Below are 23,005 nucleotides of genomic sequence, written 5' to 3' on the forward strand. Positions count from 1 at the left end.
AGGCAGCATATAAGAACGTGAACACTAATGCCTTAATTATGCCCTCTTTCAAATATCCTAACATTGCTTGATTACAGGATAAAAAGCAAGGTTCAACACAAGGTATGTTTCATTGAAAGATCTTAAAACATCTGTTTCAGATTATGTTTTCTACATTTACGCTGTTAAGTACACAGGTATACTGAAGATAGGATTCATACTGCCGCTGTCAAGAGATCCCAATACAGTATCACTATTTTGCAAACTAAAATTACTCTGTTCTGAAAGGAAGAGGGGACGCTGCCACATAGAATATGTTTTCGAACATAATGAAAAAACAAGTGAAAAAGGATTGTGGCCAGTAATTACAGATGTATAAAAAGTAGCTTACCTGTATACCTCTTGGGAAATGCAGTCATAAAGTTCCTCAGCAGTAAATTTCGTGTTATTGTGCATCTATGAAGGAGGGGGAAAAACACACTGAAATGTCTAGGAAGACTCGCCAGTCATGAAATGTGGATATTACCTGTTAGAAATTATTCATCGCTGTAAAAGAACTAAGGACTGCTTCAGATTATCTTTTTATTAAAGTCCTTAAAACAAGAGTTGTCACCTAGCCCCTTTGCCAAGTCAAGCCACAGTCCCTGCACTTTGCCAGCCTGGTGTGCAAAACAAGTGTGAAAAAAGTGGCATCTTCGGCAAAATAATTTGCTGGCAGTCTACTTTACAGGATATGAGATGCTGGCCCATCACTCTAGAGCACTTATTGAGCAGTATGGTACCAATCAATGCCATTTATGATTGACTAGAGAAAGGGAAACAAGCTCATGGGTGAAAGAAATGGCAGCTGAAAGATATACTTATTGATGCAGACCAGCACAGCAGACAGCCATTAGTTCAATACACACAAGGCGTCTCTTCCAAAGCAAACTTCTATTAATCTCTGCAGAGTCTATATTCCCATAATTTAAAGGCTAGCAAAGTCTGTTGGTGAGGTTCTTTGCCCAATTGCATTAACTGCATTCCATACCACAAAGCTGAAATTTGGTGGCCGACTAATAACTAGGCAGTCTGCATTTGTTTTCTCCTGCAAATGTTTTGGTCACCTTACTCATAAGAAGCTGCCTTGAATTATATCTCTTTATCCTAGCTCTAACCAATCAATCAATATGAAACAAGAAAGAAAATATATGGTGTTTTCCTGTGGCTTAATAACTGTGGACTCAGGCAGCAAATGCAGCTGCGTATTCAGAAATGTGGTGATGTCAAATTCACTCTAGAACGAAGCTGTAAAGAAGTTTAGAGAAAAACCAGCCAAGAGGAAAGATGTGGTGTTCTCACATATTCCTAAGAGGCTCTAAGCTACTTTTCTATGGTTACAGTTCTGGTTCAGTCTCTGGGGAACAGCATGCAATGATTAATCAGGCAGTGAAATATCAACCACCTTGGAAATGGAAGTCTCCCTTGCTTGACTCAAATGAAAATGTGCTTCTGTCTTGGTGAACTGAATCACTGAAATCATGGAACTACACTAGACCTCTAAAAGGAAACAACTTCTAATACAAAGCTATGTTATGGACAACATAAATGCATCCTGTTGCGTTGGTTGTTCATGCCAGTGAGAGAGTCTGCTAAGCAAAACTATGAGTGGCCATGGAAGAACCTTTCCACTCTTATTTCTCTTTACCATAAAAAGAAGGGGTAAGCATAGCATTGGGTGCCAAGCAAAAGCCCAGCTGCTGAGTGGAGGGTCACCCATGACAACATCAGCAGCCAATACCAATCAATTCTTTATTAGGCATAGTAAACCACACATTTTAAAACAAACACCATATACAGATTGTGGAAAATACGAATTCGGCATAACAATTTGCATAAATAATACAGTATAACACTACCACATCACCGACTAATCAAGAACCACTAAATCTCTCTATAATGGCCCAGTCTTTCCACATGGACAGCACTCAAAAATTTAGCCACTATTAGAGTAATTTGATCATTCCTGTCCGAGAGCAGGTCCTGAACTGTTGCCGGTTGTAAGGCCTCTAACAATTGTCTTCTGGCATAAATGCCAAAATCCCAAGAAAGGAAAATATGCTCTAAAATATCAGGTTCCTGCCTACCACATTTGCAGAGACGCTCTGCTTCTGGGAGAGCTAAATATCTTCCTCTTACTATCATCGAGGGAAACATATTAAATCTGGCTAACATAAACAGCCTGCACAGTTCATGATTCTTTAGATTTGTCATGTAACCCTTTTGAAAATCTCTGCAGAAATGGAGATTTAAATAGAGAGGAGAGCAAGTGCTGTGCTTTGCAACCTCAAGAGTGGAGAGAACACTTTTTCCTGTAAGATTCTTCCTGATAATTTCCCAAGTATCTTTGGGGTGAGAATTTTCAAAGTCAATTAGATGAAGCCCTACTGAGTTCAATTTCCCCCTACAAATCGATGATAAATTGTAAATTACATTATCACTTAAGAAGTCGTAAAGGAGAGAGTTGGGAGATAGGGCTCTATAACGCAAGAAGATCCAATATTTCAAGGTTCTCAGCCAATACCTTTGCCAGGACAATCGTCCATACTCAGCAACTGCACATGGCGCCGATTTCTGCCACCTCCACCTTCACACAGCAAAAGGTAAGAGGTGGGAAGGGGTGCCCTTCAACATGTCCCCATGGCACTGGCTGCTTCCCCTTAGCAAACCAGCTCACTGGCTGCCATAGTATCCAGGTGGCATTAAGTTCTACTAACAGAGCACTTTGCTCTCAATCTGAACTTGGAAGTTCCATCTCAGGTTTGTTGGCTGCTAAAATAGTAAGGTAAAGGTAAAGGTACCCCTGCCCGTACGGGCCAGTCTTGCCAGACTCTAGGGTTGTGCGCTCATCTCACTCTAGAGGCCGGGAACCAGCGCTGTCCGCAGACACTTCTGGGTCACGTGGCCAGCGTGACAAGCTGCATCTGGCGAGCCAGCGCAGCACACGGAACGTCGTTTACCTTCCCGCTGGTAAGAGGTCCCTATTTATCTACTTGCACCCAGGGGTGCTTTCGAACTGCTAGGTGGGCAGGCGCTGGGACTGAACGGCGGGAGCGCACCCCACCGCGGGGATTCGAACCGCCGACCATGCAATCGGCAAGTCCTAGGCGCTGAGGTTTTACCCACAGCGCCACCCGCGTCCCACTGCTAAAATAGTAGGCTGGTTCAAACAGCCAGCAGCTCCAAGTGATGGTTTCTGGGAATGTGCTGCACCACTGTGGGCTGTGTGAGCTGGCCCAATGATTCTATAGTGGTTTCTTCCTATGCTGCTCAGTAAACACTGGGTGTCTGAGGACACATAAGAAGTAGTCCCATGTGACCTTGGTCTTCCAACATTACAGAGTGGCAAAGAAAAGAGCCACAGTGCAGAACTCTCCTTTCTGGTTAGCAACAACTCTCAGGTTTATTATTGGCTTTAGAAAGCTCTGTGAGTATCCAGAAATAAGAACGAGTTGCTTGACTTACGGTTATTACGGACTAACAATATATACTGGAATGTGTAAATGCAGAGGCAGCCAGAAACATGTTTCTAGACTTGCAGGGAGCAAATCCACCCTGCTTCCAGGCTGGCTGACCAATGTATGTGAAGCAGCAGCAGGCTCAACTGACCTCTTTGGAGAGGCAACAGTCCTTGTCAGATGACGTGAAAGTTGTCTGAAGAATGTGGAGGGATATTTTTCTCGGCTGCCAGTTTAATCCGCCATCCCCATAGGAGCTGACTTGATTTAGACAGCTCTACAGGTTGATGTGATGTGAGCTATGGTCACAAAGTAAACTTACAAGGATTTTGCGTCCCAAATCGTGTGACAATACCTTAAGCATTTGGGGGACACCTTCATGTTTCCCCTTTCAAGGAAGAAATTATTAGACTAGCCCAGTAATCAGTCTGCCCTGGACTATCTGCACACAAAATTTCGGAGTTTGGGGTCAACATAAAGTACTCGTAACACCTACAAAATGCTTTAAAGGGGAAATAAAACCTACCTTATTATTAGTTAAAAAGCTATAGAGAGCCCAGACATCTTGAAAGCTACTGTTTGGCACTAAAACCCTGAAAAAGATAAGTACAAACAGTGGAAAACTCATTAAAGGATTTTAAACATGGGTGACCCAATGACACAAGAAGTTCACATCATTGCTTATACCGCAGGAGACCGGCAGGAACTTCCACGGGCTCCCAAGGCTTGCAGATAGCTTCCTGAAGCCTGGAGAGTGAGAGGGGTTGGTGCGCACCGCCCCCTCTCGCTCTCCAGGCTTCAGCGAAAGCCTGCATTCGCCCCACAGGACGCACACACACTTCCCCTTCATTTTTGGAGGGGAAAAGGTGCGTCCTATAGGGCAAAAAATACGGTAATCACAAGCTGAAAGTACCAAGAAACTTATTTCAACACAGTGGCTCCAACAAACAGCTGTGAAGACATGAGATTACACATCAGAGTAACATACAGGCAATTTCTCACTTATGCACTTTTGACTTGTGTGCAACCGTGTACACCCGCAGTGCCGGGAAATAAATAAATAAATATTTCAATTTCAAGGGCAAAAACAACCTGGAAAAGAGCACAAAAACTGCAAAAATGTTAGGAAAAGAATGGGGGGGGGGGGAGATGGCTTGTAAGTGCTCATGGTTTTTAAAAGTTTTTCAAGGGTTTGCAGACGTTTAGAGGGTTTTTCACAGGTTTTTAGATGGTGTTCCCCAGTATTCACAATTTCACGGTTATCTGGGGACGTAACCCCCCACGTAAGTGGGAGTCACCTGCACTCCATTCAGCTCACATAAACTTACTGCCGAATTCCTGCTAGGATTTCGTTCACTGCCGCCATTAACTTCTGCAGACCGACGAAAGCATCTTTGAACGAGTCCATATTCTGCGTGGTGGTAGCCGTATTGAGGTCCAGCTTCTGGAAAAGTTCTAGACTAAGAAAAATAAAAGAATGAATTTTAAAACAGGCAATGAACTACCTATTGTCCTAGACAGGAATGGGGTGGGGAGGCAAGGATGGAAAGAGAGAGGAAAAAAACCCAGACAGACAGAATCAGAGGCAGGAAATCCTATTGCATGTATTCGGATTCTTTTTCAAAAGAGCTCACTGAAGCAAAGGCATTCTGTCTAATCCGATTCATAAATTCATAGTGAACAAGGGTATAGCTGCTGTGAAAATAGGACTATTTCCTCAGAAAGACACACAATCTTTTGCATTAGGTTTCCATTGCAGAAGTTTTTAAACAACTACTGAGCTGTTTAAAATTCTCCTTCAGATGCATGCATTGCCATCCTCCAGTTTGCACTAACTTTTTTTAAAAATCAAAAGTTATGAACTCTGGCAGACTACCGAAGACCTTCTTTGATCTAACTGAAAAATTTGATCTGTCAGATATATGGAGAATTAGAAACCCAATGGAAAGAGACTTCACTTTTTTTCAGATGCAAACCAAGTATTTTCGCAAATAGACTCTATATGGATATCCAGAGACTTGGTTCCTAAAGTGGCAAAAACGGAAATTTGCCCTAAAACCTGCTCGGATCATAATGCAGTTTCTATGGACTTGAAAATGTTTGTTCAGGGTTCCTTTAGATGGCGAATGAATGACGATTTGTTGAGAAATTCATCAATTGTAAATAAGGACCAAAAAACCCTAAAGGATTATTTTGAACTTAATATGACTCAAGGAATGGAGATAAGGGTGATTTGGGAGGCAAAGCAGTAATGAGAGGGTTTCTGATACAACAAAATGCAATTAGGAGAAAGTCACAGAATGAGACAAAAGACAAAATTATGGAACAACTGAAAGACAAAGAGAAGAAGCTTAGAGGAAACCCAAAGAATTTGCAGATCCAAAAAGAAATTAAAGCCTTACAGGTTCAATATTTTTTAAAAAAACTTTTTGCCATCCAACCTTGTGGTAGACTGAAGCCCACTTCACAAACTATGTTTTTACAGTTTTCATTAAGGGCTTGTGCACACATGTATTTGCAGTGACTGTATCAGATGACGACATGCATATATGAAGGAGCCATAGCTGAACTTCCAAATAATCTCTTCTCTTCATTTTCTGGACAGTGGAGTAAATTCACAAATTTGGCTGCCAGTCATCAAGCAGCATACAAGCACATCTGCACTAACCCTAGGATGCTTTACATTTTGCCTAAAATAAGACAACCTTGATTTCAAGAAGAACACTCTCTTTCAGCTTTTATTACCTGAATAGGTTTATTGTGTTCCAGACGCTTTCAAGGACAGACCAGATTTCCACATGCCTGTTTCCTTGGGCTAAAGGCTTAGGCGACAAGGACGCATCTACATCCTGAGTGTGCTGGGTTAAAGCTCCATCTTCCATTTGTTCACAAGCAGTAGTTCCTGAAGTAGATTTGAGGGTGTCTGGAGTATTTGGTCCAGAACCTGGCTGAATATTATGAAAATATAGCAATCAAGCAGTAAATATACTGGATCTGATGTGCTAAAGCTGCAAGCTACCCGATTTTTTAAAGGAATGACACACTAAGACTAATATAACCACTGTAAAAATGAGATTTACTTCAAATCATTTCACTGACTTAAAGACATTTATATACCACCCTTCGTACTTTGACCCAAAGTATTTCACAAGAACATCAGTGCAGGGGGCCCCTAATTTTTGACATTACTTTTTAGGGGGGAAACTTATACACGGAAAAATACGGTACCTAAACTTTTTAATCTCGCTTTTCCCTGTAAAAAACCTCAAGTGGTTTATAACAATGCAGTTAATAATAAGCTCAATAAAAAAGCAAGCAGCATTTTCTCCTATCCTCACTCCTGGCTTTCAACTCCTCCCAGGCAGGGGCTGACCCAAGAGTCCAGCAGACTCGCCCACCCTTATCCATTTCCCTGCAAGAAAAGGATAAAAGCAAACACATTTTGTTCAAAAGTTACATCTGAGATTTATTTTGACCATCTGTTCCACAGATGACATTGAAAGTGTATTTCAAGTTGCCATTAAAAAGAAGTTTTCTAACACAAGTAGCTTTTAACCCCGGATGATGATGATGATAAATAAGCAACAGCAACATTGCTGCTGCAATCGGATGCATGCATGTGCATGTAGAATGACTTCTGTCAAAACTAAGCAGCTCTTACCTTGTCAAGCGTCTTGAGCAGTTTATTCACCTGAGCTAAAGCCTTGGGAAGGATACCATCATATTCTGATCTTGAGCTGAACTCCTCCAACAGCATTTTAGATTCCTGGAGCACCTCATTCACTGCTGAGGGTTTAACCACAGAAGCTGAGAGAGAGAGAGAGAGAGAGAGAGAGAGAGAGAGAAGGAGATGTTAATGAGGAAAAAATTGAAAGAGGACAGGAAACAAAATACAACCATACCATAAGTAATCCTCAAATACAACCCAGTATATTTGCAATTTGAACTAAAGTGGTGCCTCGCAAGACAAAAAGAATCCGTTCCGTGAGTCTCTTCGTCTAGCGGTTTTTTCGTCTTGCGAAGCAACCCTATTAGCGGATTAGCGCTATTAGCGGTTTAGCGGCTATTAAAGGCTTAAGGGATTAGCGGATTAGCTGCTAAAAGGCTATTAGCAGCTTAGCGCCTTAGAAAAAGGGGGTGGGGAGTGGAAAAAAACCTCAAGAATCGCAAGACATTTTCGTCTTGCGAAGCAAGCCCATAGAGAAATTCGTCCTGGGAAGCACCTCTGAAAACAGAAAACCCTTTCGTCTAGCGGGTTTTCCTTCTTGCGAGGCATTCGTCTTGCGGGGCAACACTGTATTCAGGAACAACAACTGATAAGCAGTGCATTCAAAGGGTGCTATCATCTTGCTACCATCTACCACTGAGACACGTCTCCTGAAGATCCTGGATCTAGCAGGGACTCACTACAATTCTACATGACTTGGGAGGTCACCAAAACCTTCTAGCATCACAGAACAACAGAAGGGAATATGCTGGTGGTCAACATGTACATATTTTCAATGGACCAACTACAGGGTGCTTTTGGGAACCTCAAAATACTTTTGGCATCATATAGGTGCACAAAAACTATTGGGTGCATAGATTAGCCACCCCTGCTCTCCACTGAACTCAAGAGACTTAGTTTTGAGTAAACATGTTTAAGACTGCACTTCTGTTCTATGGCTTATACAAATGAATCCTATTATATTTTTGTAATTTGGGAGTGCTAGAAACCTGTATCATAGCTCTGAAGGTCCCTTGGAGGAAGACATGATAAACACATTTGAGGTTTTCAGTACTGATATGCCCTTTGGCGCAGGTTTTGGGATTTCAAATAGTTTCAAGGGTTAACATTTTCTTACCTTTACAGAGATGTTCATATAGATATTCAATGGTTGAAAGAAAGTTTCTTGATATAACCATTCCAAAAACAGCCACAAAGTGTTTTTTGTAGCACTCCAACACCTTTGCTAATGTCCAGGGAGGGTGATGATACACTACCTAAAAAGGGGGGGGTGGAGTTCAAATATTAATTTCTGATATAATTTAGGGGTCAGGTTTCCATTTATTGAAGTACGAGTTACAGTGGTACCCCGCAAGACGAATGCCTCGGAAGACGAAAAACTCGCTAGACGAAAGGGTTTTTCGTTTTCTGAGGTGCTTCGCAAGACGGATTTTCCTAAGGGCTTGCTTCGCTAGACGAAACAGCCCTGCCTCTCCTGTCATGGCGACGGTCACTGCACGCACGCACGCTCGCTTCCCCGCTCCTCCGGCTCCCTCCCACCTTCCGGCTGACGGTCGACCTTCCGGCTGCCTCGCGCCGCTGCCCACCCCCCTTGCGCGCTCCCCTCAGAGAGCCGTTGCCGCCAGCAGCCAGCGTTGCAGCCAGAGTCGCGCTCCTGAGCCCCGCCGCCCTCCAGCAGCTGTGTCGCGCGGTGGCCACAACGCGCGGGTGAGTCCAAGGTACCGGCTGCGGCAGCTATCCTGCTTCTCCCCGCCCCTCCCCGCTGTTGTTAGTGTTTAAATGCAGTGGTGCTTCGCAAGACAAAAAAACTCACACAATGAAAAAACTCGCGGAACGAATTAATTTCGTCTTGCGAGGCACCACTGTATGTCAGACCTTATTGCTGATCACAGAGTTTCTGCAAGGATGGGAGAACTGGTGCATCAAGATGATACATATTTGATTTCTGGTCAGCTTCCCTGACAATAACCCATTAATGTGATCTCCTGTATACTAACATATTTTCTCCTTCTCAATCATTTGGTGGCTTTTGATACCATTGGTCACTGTGTCTTGCTGGACTGTCTCTCTGGGATGGGCACTAGGGGCACTGTTTTACAGTGATTCTACTCCTACCTACAGTGCTGTGTCCAGAAAATAGAACTGAGAAATTAGGTCTCAGCCCCATGATCCTTGTAGTTTAGTGTGTTGCAGGGCATGATCCTCTCACCAATGCTGTTTAACATCTATACGGAACCACTGCAAGTGTTCATTAGTTTTGGGGTGAAGCGTTATCAGTTCACTGATGATACGCAGCTCTACTTTTCCATAACGTCCGAGTCAGGGAAGGCAGAGTATAGTCTGGAATGCTGTCTGGATGCAGTGGTAGGTTGGCCAATGGCCAATAAACTGAGCTTACACCATGAGAAAACGGAGGCGCTGTGGGTAGGTGGTTCCCGTGTCTGGGAGACTGGCCAGTTGCCTGTTCTGAATGGGGTTGCACTCCCTCTGAAATTACAGGTTCAGAGTTTGGAGGTGCTCCTGGGTCCACTGAAGGCTCAGGTAGCCTCAGTGGCTAGAAATGCCTTTTACAGCTATGGCCAGCAAGTAAACTACAGCCATTCTTGAACAGAGATAGTCAGTGCACTGGGGACCTCAAGACTCGATCACAGCAATGTACTCTATGTACTCTATCCTTGAACCTGGCACAGAGGCTCTGGTTGGTGAAAAACACTAGGGCTAGACTGCTGATAGGGGCAGACTATCACCTGGTCATGCTGTGCAGATGCCTGATGATTGTCTTCCAAAGCAACTACTCTATTCCGAACTTAAAAATGGAAAGCGTAATGCCGGTGGTCAACAAAAGAGCTTTAAAGACTGTCTCAAGGCAAATCTAAAAAAGTAGTATAAACACTGACAACTGGGAAACACTGGCCTGCGAGCGCTCCAGTTGGAGAACAGCCTTTACCAAAGGTGTCATGGGCTTTGAAGACACTCGAACTCAGGACACAAGGGAGAAACATGCTAAGAGGAAGGCACACTTGGCAAATCCACACCATGATCAACTCCCACCCGGAAACCTATGTCCCCACTGTGGAAGGACGTGTGGATCCAGAATTGGCCTCCAGAATCACTTATGGACTCATTGTTAAAACCGTGTTTATGGAAGACAATCTTACTTGGCTATGAGTGATCGCCAAAGAAGCAGCAGCAGCTACTGGGCCAAGTTCAAAATTCTTGTATTAATTTACAAGGCTTTTAACAACTTGGGTCCGACAAACCTTGAGGACTGCCTGGTTCATTGCATTCCTGCCTGATCAATCAGATCTTCTGGGAAGCTACTGCTAGTGGTCCTCCAGAGTTCAGTTGCCTGGCTCTTTATCTACCAAGAGCCAAATGTTCAATACTGTGGTCTCAATTTTACGGAACTCCCTTCCAGTTGAGGTCCAGCACCGGCGGAATACTATTTTATTACGGCGGGCATTTTTAATGAATTCTGGTTTTATAGTTTTTAACTGATTTTTATCTTTCTTGCACCAAGTTACTTGCGCATCGCTTAGGCACGATTGTAATTAAGCAGCAAATAAATTGTCAAAATACATAAATAAAATATGTACAATTTCTGAAAACAATGAAAGAAATTCATTGTGTGAGGCAGCCACTGGCATGGTAGCCAGCAATGAGACTTCAGCGTAAGAGAAGTGGATAGGTTTAAGGAACAGCACATTCACTGTGACTGTGCAAGCTCTGAACCAAAGGACTTCAAAGTGGGCTCAGACATTCTACAAACATTTATGAAGAGTGTATTCCGAAACTTGCTCAAATTTGCAAAGTTTCTTCTTAAGCAGTTATTTGACACACCTAATCTGGCCCACAGGCTAGAGGCTCTGCATCCCTGCTTTAAAAGCATGTAAGAATACTTGAAGGTAATCACCTCTTCCCAAAGGTCTCCAAAAGCAATCTTCATTTCAGTTTCCAGTATACAAGATAAAACTTCTTGCAAGCTTTCTTTAATGTCATCAACAATCGTTGGAACAGGATCAGCAAATTTATCCCCAGCCTTCTGGGTTATCGCATCTGTTAAGCAAGCACAATGGATCTTAAATTCATTGTTCACTTGAGGCTATAAAAGATCAAAACATTAACAATTAAGTCCCATTAATAGTCTGCTTAAAATTTCACTGCCATTTGCCTGCTTCAAAAGCCCTCCCTTCCCTATTTTAGAAACTGTATCCATTTCCAGAGGGGTAGTTATGTCAGTCTCTTGCAGAAATAAAACAATGAAGAGTCTTGTGGCACCTTAAAAACTAACTTTTTATTTTTAAAAAATGGCATATGTTTTCATGGACTATGGTCCACTTCATCAAATGCATGAAACGCTATCCTGCTCAACATGTAGCATATTAAACACAGGTATTTTGAGTTGCAGGTACATACGGTTTCTAATGTGTTGGCAAATCTTGCTACTATGAGGAAGGCAGGGCCATAATTGGGTGGAATCTCCCCCAACCAAAGCTAAACAGTCTGCAGTGATGATCATGGCCCTGACCATGAGGCAAGGAGGAGGAAGAATCACCCATCTCGGGGCAACCTCTGCCACTGAGAGAAATGGCTCGTTTTCAGTTCTCTTGGGGCTGGATTTCATCATCATCATCATCATCATCATTTATTATTTATACCCCACCCATCTGGCTGGGTTTCCCCAGCCACTCTGGGCGGCTTCCAAAAGAATATTAAAATACTGTGATACATCAAACATTAAAAGCTTCCCTAAACAGAGCTGCCTTCAGATGTTTTCTAAAAGTCTGGTAGTTGTTGTTCTCTTTGACATCTGGTGAGAGGGCGCCACTACCGAGAAGGCCCTCTGCCTGGTTCCCTGTAACTTGGCTTCTCGCAGTGAGGGAACCGCCAGAAGGCCCTCGGTGCTGGACCTCAGTGTCCGGGTAGAACGATGGGGGTGGAGACACTCCTTCAGGTATACTGGACCGAGGCCGTTTCAAGTGCACTAGTGGAATTAAAATGGCTTCTACCACTACAAATGAAGCACTGCCACAACACGGAGAGCACCGAGAGGGTCACATGTTCCAGCCTCTATAGCAGCCTTTCTCAACACTGGGTCCCCAGGTGTTGTTGGACTACAACTCCCATAATCCCTGACCACTGGTCCTGCTAGGTAGGGATGATGGGAGTTGTAGTCCAACACCACCTGGGGCCTCAGTGTTGGGAAAGTGTTAGAATTCACTACCCTTAAGCGATCTCTGATGCTCACCCAATCGACTATTGGCAGTCACTTCAAAAGGAGATTCCCCAAGTTCCGTGAAGAGTTTAATCAGAATCTTATTTCATCCAATATCTACCTGCTCATTTTAACTGGCCCGATAAAGAACTGTTGTCTCTTTTCTATGTAGTTCTATAGTTGAGAACGGCCAACATATCCTCTCCTTTAATCTTATAAAAGTTTCTATGTGGCGCAGTAATAATAGAAATTATTATTATTTTATTATTTTTATGCCACTAATCTGTGTGGGTCACCCCAGCCACTCTGGGCAGCTTCCAACAAAATATTAAAACACAAAAAACCCTCAAATATTAAAAACCTCCCTGTACAAGGCTGCCTTCAGATGTCTTAGATGTTTATTTCCTTGACATCTGATGAGAGGGCATTCCACAGGGTGGGCGCTACTACTGGGAAGGATCTTATGCCAATAAAATTCAGTATTTCAGTCCTTCATACATCAGCTTAGCATTATTTATCTGTTAGAAGATTATTAGAACTACGTGAAATATTGAAAGTTATTGGAAATGTTTGTCGTTGTCAGTCAGGTTCTCAAACAGAATAAAAATGTTTGCAAACTACTATTTATCAGCTTTAGGCTGGGTGGCATTCAACTAAGTTTTACTCAGGACAGACCCACTGAAAAAACTGAACACAAGCAATTTAGGTCAATTCATTTCAACAGGTCTACTGTGAGTAAAACCTACTTGACTACCACCCTCGTTTTCTGAGAATAAGATCAGTTCAATTCAGTGGGTCTTGCTTCTGAGCAGATGTGTACAGGATTGCACAATTATTTAACTTGTGCGGCCACTATGGTAATCCTAACACATCAAGAAAAACAAACCTCTTTCCGATTGGGACTGGCCGCTAGAAGCATCTTGAGTCAGCATTATGGTGTCTCTAGTCAGCTTCTGGAGTGCAGTAACAAAGTCTGCTTTGCTAAGTGCCTTAACTTCACTGACAAGGGCTTTGCTGCACAGGTTTTTATCATCGCTGTGAAAATAAAATTGTTTTCATTTGCATTACTTGAGTGGTAAGTAGGAGAGGATTATTATGCCTTCTTCCATGGCAAAAGAGCCAACATCTGGTCCAATTCGTTTATCTATGTCTGTTTAGAGCTATTTTAAAATATAACTTCTACAAAACTAGCATAGCAAAAATCTTGTTTTCAAAGATAGGCATTTTTTTACACTCTAGTGGAGAGACTTGGCTTTCCAGACAGAGGCCACCTATTTTTGTACGGATTCCACAGAATTCGTACATGAACAGTTCTCAGCTATAGCCAGGCTCTGTTCTGAATACCTTTCATTTGTATGATTCGACTGCTTCTTCCCTCATTTGATATTACAAATGTTCTCACCAAGACTTTCTAAAAACAGGATGCAAACTTCTTGGATTTGTGTTATGAAAAGAAGCATCATCTTCAGTTAAGCAGGGAATGCAAAATTCAACAGCACAGAAGGAAGAAATGAGGCCTTAGGGAGAACCTCAAGGACTCAGATTTACATAATCACAAACACTTTCCTAAAAACAATGGTATGTAGCTGGGAATATCTTTTCTGCATTTTTTTGTTTTTAAAATTACAGCATAATGTAATTAATCTTATCAAATTTAGCTCTCTAGTTGGACAGAACTTACGTCATCAGTACAATTTCAGCTTGAGGAAAGAGGTTCTGATACTGCAGGCAGCACTGCAACACACGATCATCATTGTTCTCAACACAGGAACCACCTGTAAATTTGGTAAAAGCGAGTTAGCATATCATGCTTTAAAATAACTTGAACTTGAATGAATAGCGTTTAACACATCATTGTTAAAGCAGGCAAAGGAGACACCTGGCAGCTCTCACTTACTTGCCTTTGAAGCACAGGCAATATATTTAACTTGCTCTGGAAATGTAGGCTATGTTCAAACGCTACATAATTCCCTCTACAGAAGATTTTTGGGTCTGTGAGAGGAGGAAACAGCAGTCCCATTGCACCAGTGAAACTACTCGCATGGAGCATTGGACACGAACCGTTATGTCATCCAGTCACATTAAGAAACTTGCAGCCCAAACATTTCCAGGAGAGAATAAAACCAAGTGATTAAAAAATTAGAGAGCATATAAACAGTAGTTCTAAATAGTAGCACCACAGTATTTGCAAAGGCCTGATTTTTTTTAAAAAAATATTATAAAAGGGTTCTTCCATCCATAAAAGATGTCAACTGTCTTAACCAGGCTACAGGGCGAATTCTGCTAGAATCCACCAGCTCTGTCACAACTTACGCGTTTGCTGAGAAGCAAGTTGCATAGATTGACCCCACAACCTTGGATCTTGGTTTTTCAGGCAAGTGTAGATGAAGTGAACTGCAGGGATTGCTTTTTGCCCAACCTTTGCCAATATTTTCCCTCTTTTTAAGTGATCCAGTTCTTGCAAAACGACCCAGGGAATGACAAGCACAAATCTGCCAACTCCTAAACAGGAGAAAAATAGCTTGTGTGTTATTAATTTATGGTAGTAGTTCAAAACACTGTACATCTTTTAACTGTGATTAAAAAACTAATTCAGCTCGCTGTTGGATATTCTGCCATGGATCTGCATAGCACTGACCACATTTAACAGAATCAGGACGTATGCATCTGATAGGGAAAGTGTAGCCTTTGGGCAAGGTAAAATTTGATCTGTATTTTCCAAAGCTGGGGATCCTGATGAGATTTGCTTTTTCTCTTTCCCACCTCCTCTGGTATTGTACCTAAATCTTGTGCCTGGCAAAGGCATGAGCCAAAAGGTTCGTCCTGTGACTCTCAGTCAAAGGTGAACAGCCAGAGCACAAGATGTTGGCCAATATTGTGTCGATTTGTTGTGTGATGGAGTGGGCCAATGTTCTGGTGGAAAAGGAGAGCATAGCTGCTGGTTGGGTACAACCACCTGAGTCTGTGAAGACCTTCAGAGACACCTTGAGTGTGAGGTTGATGTTTGTATCTGCTACCAATGCTGACTGGTTATTTATCAGGAGCTGAGGTTGTGCAATACTGTGCATGCTACATTTATGTAGTTGTGAGTGAATGGACGAAAGTAGTTTTCTATCCCACCAAGGTGAGAGCCTATTCAGGTTTAAAAGCAGATCCTTCTCAGGTGAGGGAGGTGAGTATTTGATAGTCTAGTGGGTGTGGGGCATGATACCATTAGTACTTCAGAGACGGCGATAATATCTTACATGTGTATGTTTGGCTGTGAACCTCATGTGGCTGTAATATTGTTGTGTATAATTTTATGCAATTTATGTGAGTGGTTGGTTGATAGAGATGTTTGAGGCAATTGATTACTGTCATGGTCATACAGAAAGGATGGCAAGTGAGTCTGGGTGAGTGGCAGAACATGTGTTACTTTGGTTGAAAGTTTGCACTATAGTGCCTCGTAATGCACTCTGCCTTTATGTTGATATTGTGCTTCATATATTGATTTTGTTTATGTATTTGTTTCATTTTTGTGGAAATCATTTGGCATGCACTTATTATGTTTATATACATTTATGTATTCTAAACCACGTCAAGATCTTCAGATAGTAAGTAGTTTATAAATGGAAATGGAATTAATAAATCCACACACACCTGGGATATCTGTATTCTTCAAAGACTTGATGAATTCCAGATGGCTGATCATTATATTAGTATCAATCACAATCAAACTATTCAGGCCAGAAAGAGTTCCTGTTACAAAAGAAGAAACACACAGAGAGAAATTCTGTTATTTGGATTCTGTATTGATTTATTCCCCTGTTTATTGCCTTGTTATGGAAGAGAAATCAAAAATACTTGATGCATATGAACTTACTAGCAGACATATTTGATTCATCATCTGGAAGATCTATCTCCATGTTGGTCAGCTCTCCACAAGTCTGAACCACAGGCAAAGCCATCGTTTTGTCAATGCGAGCAGCATGCAGTTCTTCTACAATCTGCATCTATGGAAAAGAGCAATATAAACTTGAAATCAAGGCTGGCACTGGGAGTTCAAGTCCCTGGGCACCAACTAAGGCTTACACCCCACTCCCAGAATTACACATTCTTGCATATTTCTTGGCCACTGAGTATGCTCAGTCCTTGAGGGCTACATTTGGCTTCCTTCTCTTGGTTATTGTTGTTCCTGGGACTTTTTTTTTTAAACATGGGGTTTCCCCAAGTCTGCATTTTTGACCCTGCATTTTTGGATGGGGCCATTTTGGCTGTATGAGGATTCATGCTTAGAGAGGGCATCACAGAATTGTAAAGTGGGAAGGGACCATGAGGGTCATGTAGTCCAACCCCCTTTTTGCCCAACATGGGGCATGAACCCACAACCCTAAGATTAAGAGTACCATGCTCTAATGACTGAGTTTTGTGATATTATATAGCACAGACCTGCTTATGCTTCTTGACAAGTTATGGAGCCAATCGTAAAGCAAAAGGCAGTGTGTGTGGTGCAAGAATCGCAGCTAGGGAATGTTAAAGTGAACCTGCTAGGTTACATAAGCACTAACCTCTTGGTCTGTGTCAGTACTTTCAGTAGCTTCACAGGAAGAAGTATGGCACGAGGCTTCAGAGCTCTGTAACAGAAATTAATCACTTCAAGTGTCTGTACTGTATCAAAAGCTTTGCGCTAAGAGAAAGCCCGAGTAAATATTATTTGCAGGGTTGGAAGTTTATTGGGAGATGGAAGTGATTTCAAGAGGGGAGGAGAAGGGAATGAGAGTGCAAGACGGCCATACACCACAACAGATGTGTGCACACATGCACACGCACACACAGTTCCTAGAGAACACAAAAAAGGCTAAAGAAAATTTCACAAGGCTTAGAAATGAACAGGTTACTTCCTTGTAGCCATAGTTCTTTGAGTGGTTATCTGAGCAGTAACATACACCAAATTTGTCTATGCAGAACACTATTTCAGAAACTTCTTGGGTTTAGCTGAACCTGTGGCCCCTGCCCCTGAGCAGCGAACCCTTGCTCAGGGTCAAGGTCAAGACCCTCTCCTCAGTTAGAGACACTGCAAGTGCAAACTACGAGCTAGGCTGCAGTGAGGAAGAAGGGTAAGTTTTGTGGTTGCACAGATGTCCTACTCGAAGGACTATGGCTGCACGTGAGCAATCGGCTCTTCTTCATGGTAGTCACGCACACGGGAGAGTAACAAGCGAGCAAACCAGGAGGTGGGAGAGTGCATATCCCCAAAAGGTTATGTGACAGATGTCACAGACAGTCGTAAGATTATTAATTTGTGTCTCCTTGACAGGGGCATAAAACTGCACTGGCACATGAGAAGATACAATGTCCTTGTCACAGAGGGTAGGAGCAGACAGCATCTGATAACACAATTGTAGATTGTGAGTCAAATGTAGAGAAGATCCAGGGAGGCTGGAGTTGGCGTGGTTGTAAGGTGAGAGCAAATCCAGCAAGCAAATGCCATGAGGAGACCCTTGGAATTCAAAGTAATCTTCATGGAAAGGTCTAGTAAGGATCAACACTAGGCTTATAACTAATTTACAGCCTCATGTTCCTGAAGCTTAGTTAGACGAACCTTTGCCTAAAAGCAAAGGAATGAACTGTCATTTCCAAATCTTTTGAAAAAAGGTCACCCCAAAAATCAATAATCTGATTTTTGTATATGTAACTGTATAATGTATTAGGTAATAAGCATAACATGTATTACAACACAGGAAAATAGAGCTTGCAAATTTTCTAATACTTGTACAATGTTTTGTACATTGTACATCACTTCTTATTGCTTAAAATAAATTGAGGTTGCAATTTGCCTTTGTTTCTGCTGCAAGCATCGTAAGGTTCCTACATCACTTTGATTGCACGTTCTGCACACTGATTACTTCTTGGTATCTGGAGTAGCCCACAGTCTATATCCTCAAAGTTCACCTTTTCTGAGAGGTCTTTGGGTAAACTGATTTAATTCTCATTCCCCGACTACAACAATGCACAAGTACATGCAATTTCCGTAATCATCCTTTGATACTATTGTTTTTAACACTGTAATATTTAATATCCTTCAGGGACTTTCTATCAAGAGCAGGGGTCGGCAACATGCGGCCCATGGGCCGGATGCGACCCACAAAGACCATTTTACTGGCCCATGAGCCGCCCCCGAACCGAGCCACCCGGCGAGTCCCCCACACGCTGCATTAAACCGGCACAGCGTGGTGCGGGAACTCACTGAGCGGCGCCGGAAATCGCGTCTGCGCATGTCCAGACACCTAGAATCACTTCTGCACAGGCGCAATTTTCAGCATCTGGGCATGTGCAGAAGCGATTTCTGGCGCCGTAGACATGATTTCCAGCGATGCGCTGCGCCAGTCCGACCCACGGATGATCTCCGTGGGAGTGATCCAGCCCATGACCGGTAAACCTTGCCAATCCCTGATCAAGAGCTACCTTTTTTGTTTATGAAGTGAAGATGGCAATGACTGTTTTCAGATGCAATCAAAGCTTTTGCTTCAGTTGTGATTTAAATCAGAGTTTAGAGTTCTGTCCAAACCCTAAACTGCACATAATCTTAATTACAGTTCATGGAAACAAACCCACTTCATAAACTATTGTTTGATTGGCTATATGTGCAGGTTTGGATGGCACAGCAAGTTGTGATTAAGCAAAAGCAAAAGCATCTGAACCCTTGTTTATGGCGGCTCTGAAGGAGATAGAGGAAAGAGGGAGGTGCAAACTCAAGGGGCTCACCCTTATAATGCTAAAATATGGTTTAAGAGTTATCTCAGAATCATTCCAGTGTCTAAATTAAATAAGCTATTTGCTGGGGAAGTTATAAAAGCCACCACTATTGTTGCTGCACAAAGCAAAACTACCACCTCAATTCTCATAGCAAACTTTTAACAGATTTACCTGACCCATCTGACATGATGCAGGCTCAAATCTATCCCCTTGGGTCCTTGCATTACCAATATTCTTGTGGGATTCATGATGAAATTGTTCTTTCTGTTTATATTCTCTCTGGTGATATAGTTCACGCAAGTGGTGCAAGGGTACATGTTTCATTCCTTTGTCGGTTTTGCGAGGTAGTTCTAATGAAGCATGTTTGGCTCCTTCAGGAGTGTGCACAGAGGACTGCCAAGACGGTAGTTTAGTACCTGATAAGCTAAAGGATGAAAAGGTGGGATGTGACTTTTTTGAAGTGTTCTGTGACGTTTCCTTGAACTCCAGCACACGTTTTACAGTTTCTTTTAATTTGGCACATTCTGCCTCAACCTTCTTTTTCTTCTTTCTGCTGTTAAGTATCCTCAAATCCTGCAATTCCCTTTTCCCTCTTTTCACATCAGGATCACTGCACATCTCTTTGTTGGAGCCCTCCTTCCGAGGGAGGGCTGCTGCAGAATCCAGACTGCTTGTCTTTCCTCCACGTTCAGCTTTATTTTTAAAATGCATAGTGACCTTTTCACGCTCTTCAATGGGCTTTATAGTACCACAGACAAGATGGATATCTTTGGAAGCCTCTTTTTGTGTAACTTTAGTAGTATCTTTAAGATCCAGACTCTTTTTTCTTTTCGTGTATCCAGCACTATCATCAGACCTATGGAAGGATCAGCAAGAAAAAACTATTACTGTACGAAGAAATTTGACAGTGGAAGGTTCGTACAGAAACAGTGCAGTTTCTTACAGAACAAACTCAGGGTTAAGCTCAGTGGAAAAATATTGAAAGAGAATTAGATTATTACTTGTGTACTAGAAAATGTGGCAGACCATATAAAAAGTTTAAACTTATTTTTACACCAGGTTAAAGTAGAGAAGCTGATCCTTCTCCACCTTTAATTCTGAGCAAAACAAACAGCAGCCATGAGTAACTATGGGCATCCGCATCCATTTCAAGCAGTAAATATAGACAGTTTTTAATGCGATCAGGAAGATGATTGCAATGCAGATGAAGACCTGCAATCAGATGTTTACCTCCATCATCCAAAGGCATAGCGTGGGGGGTGATGTGGCTCCGGGAGCAATTTTGCGCCCCCAAAGCAGGCTCCTTCATCGGAGCCTGGCTCTGCACCAGAAGGAACTGCGCCTTGGCTATTGCACTTGTGCCTGGCACAGCTCCACCCCCGGGTCAAGCCTGATCCAGGGGAGGAGAGCAGGTGAGTGGACGGCAGCGTTGCCACCCACCCTCCTCGGCTGCAGCGTACCTCGCGCCCAGCGGCGGCAGCAGCTCTGCCACCAGGTCACTTCTAGCCTGGCAGCAGAGAGCAGCCCTCCTTGGCCAGGGTGAGGTGTAAGGTGTTGGGATTTCAGTTCCCACCAGCTGCGAGCAGGCAGCTACATTGTTGACATCATGTGATGTCTCTGAGCTTGAGACAGGAAGTCTCTGCCAGTTCTCATTGTAACCGGGGAGTTACTGTGAGTTACTTTCGCTTCTGAGTCGAAGCTTGAGTCGAGTTAGAGACTCTTGTGTTACGTTGCTCAGGAGAGCAGACATGCTTGTACAGTCTTAAAGTAGCTGAGTAGATTATGGACTGTCTCTTTCTTCTGTGATGGATTGGCAGAAGAATGCGAGTGTGCTCCTCTCAGGAGGGAGGGGTCACTTATCACCGGTGTCTCTGGACTGAGGGAGAATTCCAGCCAGAGAGTGACCACCGGAAAGAAGCCCCGGTGCCTTGGGAAGTTGGCACCCTTCCCCGGGGGTGTTTTTCCAACAGAAGGAGCCAGGGTGCGCCCACTGCGGGCAGTGCGGGTATACACTCCACCGCTGCCATCAGCCCAGACTAATTTAGCCATTTAACACCTTCACTGAGGTTTTGAGGCGCGCGAGTCATAAATTAAACTAAAAAATGATTAATTGCTGACATTAACAACAGTTAAGAGGGGTGTACATCCACTGCAGCCATAAGTAATTGTCTCATCAGTGAAAGGATTTCTGCTTTGCGATGGGACTTCCCCCCTCTTCCAAATCTGTTCTGAGGAAGTTTGTGGGGCAAAGGGAGGTGAGAAAAATTCCTTGCACAAGAAGAAATCCTTGCACCGATGGAATAATTACTTAGGGGCACACTGGATACAAGCAAGACATAGAAACTATTATGGCAGATTGAAGACAAGAGTTGTCATTATTCTAACAGGAACAAAGAAAGATAAGGATAACAGGATTAAAACGCAAAGTTTAACTTCACACTTAGAAGCTTAAAAGCCTAACTTTAAATGAACATTCCATGGTTAAAATACATCCCCCAATATTATACTAGAAATTAAGAAATAGCAATTAATACGAAAAGGATGCACAGAAAGAGGTTTCCTGCTGAACTGAAAGACTGGTAAACAGGCTTACAGAAGCTATTTAGTAGTTATCAAGTTGCAGCTAAACTAATTAAACCCTGCTTCACATCCATTAACTCCCATATACTGCATTCTCCATCCTAAACTCTGCTGACTCTCAACTGTCTCACCCCCCTAACATTTCAAATTCATTCTCCCTCTCTACCTAACATTGCCTAAATACTTATAATACACATAGCTTAATACTTATAACATGCTTGCCTTAATTACTCTATTGCATACATTATAAAAACACACCAGAACCTCAAAGACTCATATGTTGTATCTGTACCTGGCAATTCCTATGGTCATATGAGAAGTGTCACTTTCAACCACAGTAACACCAATGCATTATGACTGAATGAGCTGCAAAGGACAAGGCCATTGCAGATTAGAGTCTATGTGTAGGAAACATGGATGAGCTGCCCATGGAGAAATTTAAGTCCTGCTGGGATTGTGAGCCAGGCAGTTATATCTCAGTTCTTCCAATAATAACCACTTGGGACATTTAAATCATGGTGAAAGAATAGCAGCTGGTGAAAAGGACTATAGTTTTGTATTTTGCAATAGTTTCAAAAATAAAAACTTTAAATATTGTCATAATATGCAATTACTGTAGAGGGTTTTCCATTCTCTAGACTGAGTGGCAGCTTTTAAAATAATCTTTAAATTTGAAGTTAATAAGTTTTATCTTTTTTTAAAGCTGCCGTTAGCAATACAGGACATAAATTCAATTGGTGAAAAGCCAGACAATATGCTTTTGTTTTTAATTTACCAAGACCTCAAATGAATGAACAGATTTCACATAGTGTTGTTCCCCACCACCCATGTAGACTATTTTACTTTCTGAAGCTGCAATTCAATCAAAACGTATCTGGGAATAAGTCCCACTGAACTTAATGGGGCTTTCTTCGGAGTAAATAAGTATAGGATTGCACTATGAATCCGCAAGAAATAGCAATTATTTTTTCAGAATAAGCATAAATATTTTTAAATGAGTGCCTTTAATTCCAAGTAACAATTTACCCTTTACTTGTTGGCTGCTCTTTTGCATGATGACTCCTAATTTCTGCCTTTTCATGACTCTGAAAGAGTTAAAACAAAATCTACATTATTATTTATACATTATATTGATATCCCGCCCTTCCTCCAAAAGAAGCTCAGGTTGGTAGTAAGCCTCCAATTAAATACAGAGCAGTGTCCCAGACTTTCACGAGGTAGCACAGCAGCTACAGTGCATGAGCATTTTCTGATTAAAGAAATATATTAAGC

General features: G+C 42.4%; 1 protein-coding gene and 1 long non-coding RNA gene across 7 annotated transcripts in view; both read right to left on the reverse strand.

The window, feature by feature from the left end:
* Positions 1 to 23,005, reverse strand: part of LOC310680129 — a 72,338-nt gene that overhangs the window by 15,857 nt on the left and 33,476 nt on the right. The window lies entirely within an intron of this gene.
* The window catches only part of SWT1 (SWT1 RNA endoribonuclease homolog), a 30,993-nt gene that overhangs the window by 4,679 nt on the left and 3,309 nt on the right, over positions 1 to 23,005 (reverse strand). For 5 of the 6 annotated variants that reach the window (XM_083446318.1, XM_083446316.1, XM_083446317.1 and 2 more), the window contains exons 4-18: positions 22,760 to 22,818; positions 19,325 to 20,009; positions 16,966 to 17,031; positions 16,281 to 16,410; positions 16,058 to 16,156; positions 14,732 to 14,920; positions 14,100 to 14,193; positions 13,305 to 13,453; positions 11,117 to 11,259; positions 8,321 to 8,459; positions 7,138 to 7,283; positions 6,222 to 6,424; positions 4,805 to 4,936; positions 4,003 to 4,069; positions 371 to 435 (exon numbers count right to left, since the gene is read on the reverse strand). In XM_083446318.1, coding sequence (XP_083302444.1) covers positions 371 to 435; positions 4,003 to 4,069; positions 4,805 to 4,936; positions 6,222 to 6,424; positions 7,138 to 7,283; positions 8,321 to 8,459; positions 11,117 to 11,259; positions 13,305 to 13,453; positions 14,100 to 14,193; positions 14,732 to 14,920; positions 16,058 to 16,156; positions 16,281 to 16,410; positions 16,966 to 17,031; positions 19,325 to 20,009; positions 22,760 to 22,818 — 2,366 coding nt within the window. The remainder of the gene's footprint in view (positions 1 to 370; positions 436 to 4,002; positions 4,070 to 4,804; positions 4,937 to 6,221; positions 6,425 to 7,137; positions 7,284 to 8,320; positions 8,460 to 11,116; positions 11,260 to 13,304; positions 13,454 to 14,099; positions 14,194 to 14,731; positions 14,921 to 16,057; positions 16,157 to 16,280; positions 16,411 to 16,965; positions 17,032 to 19,324; positions 20,010 to 22,759; positions 22,819 to 23,005) is intronic. The other variant, XR_014512634.1, reaches the window with a different exon arrangement.

This window comes from Podarcis tiliguerta (genome assembly GCF_965153285.1).
Source record: "Podarcis tiliguerta genome assembly, chromosome: 6".
Taxonomy (NCBI): domain Eukaryota; kingdom Metazoa; phylum Chordata; class Lepidosauria; order Squamata; family Lacertidae; genus Podarcis; species Podarcis tiliguerta.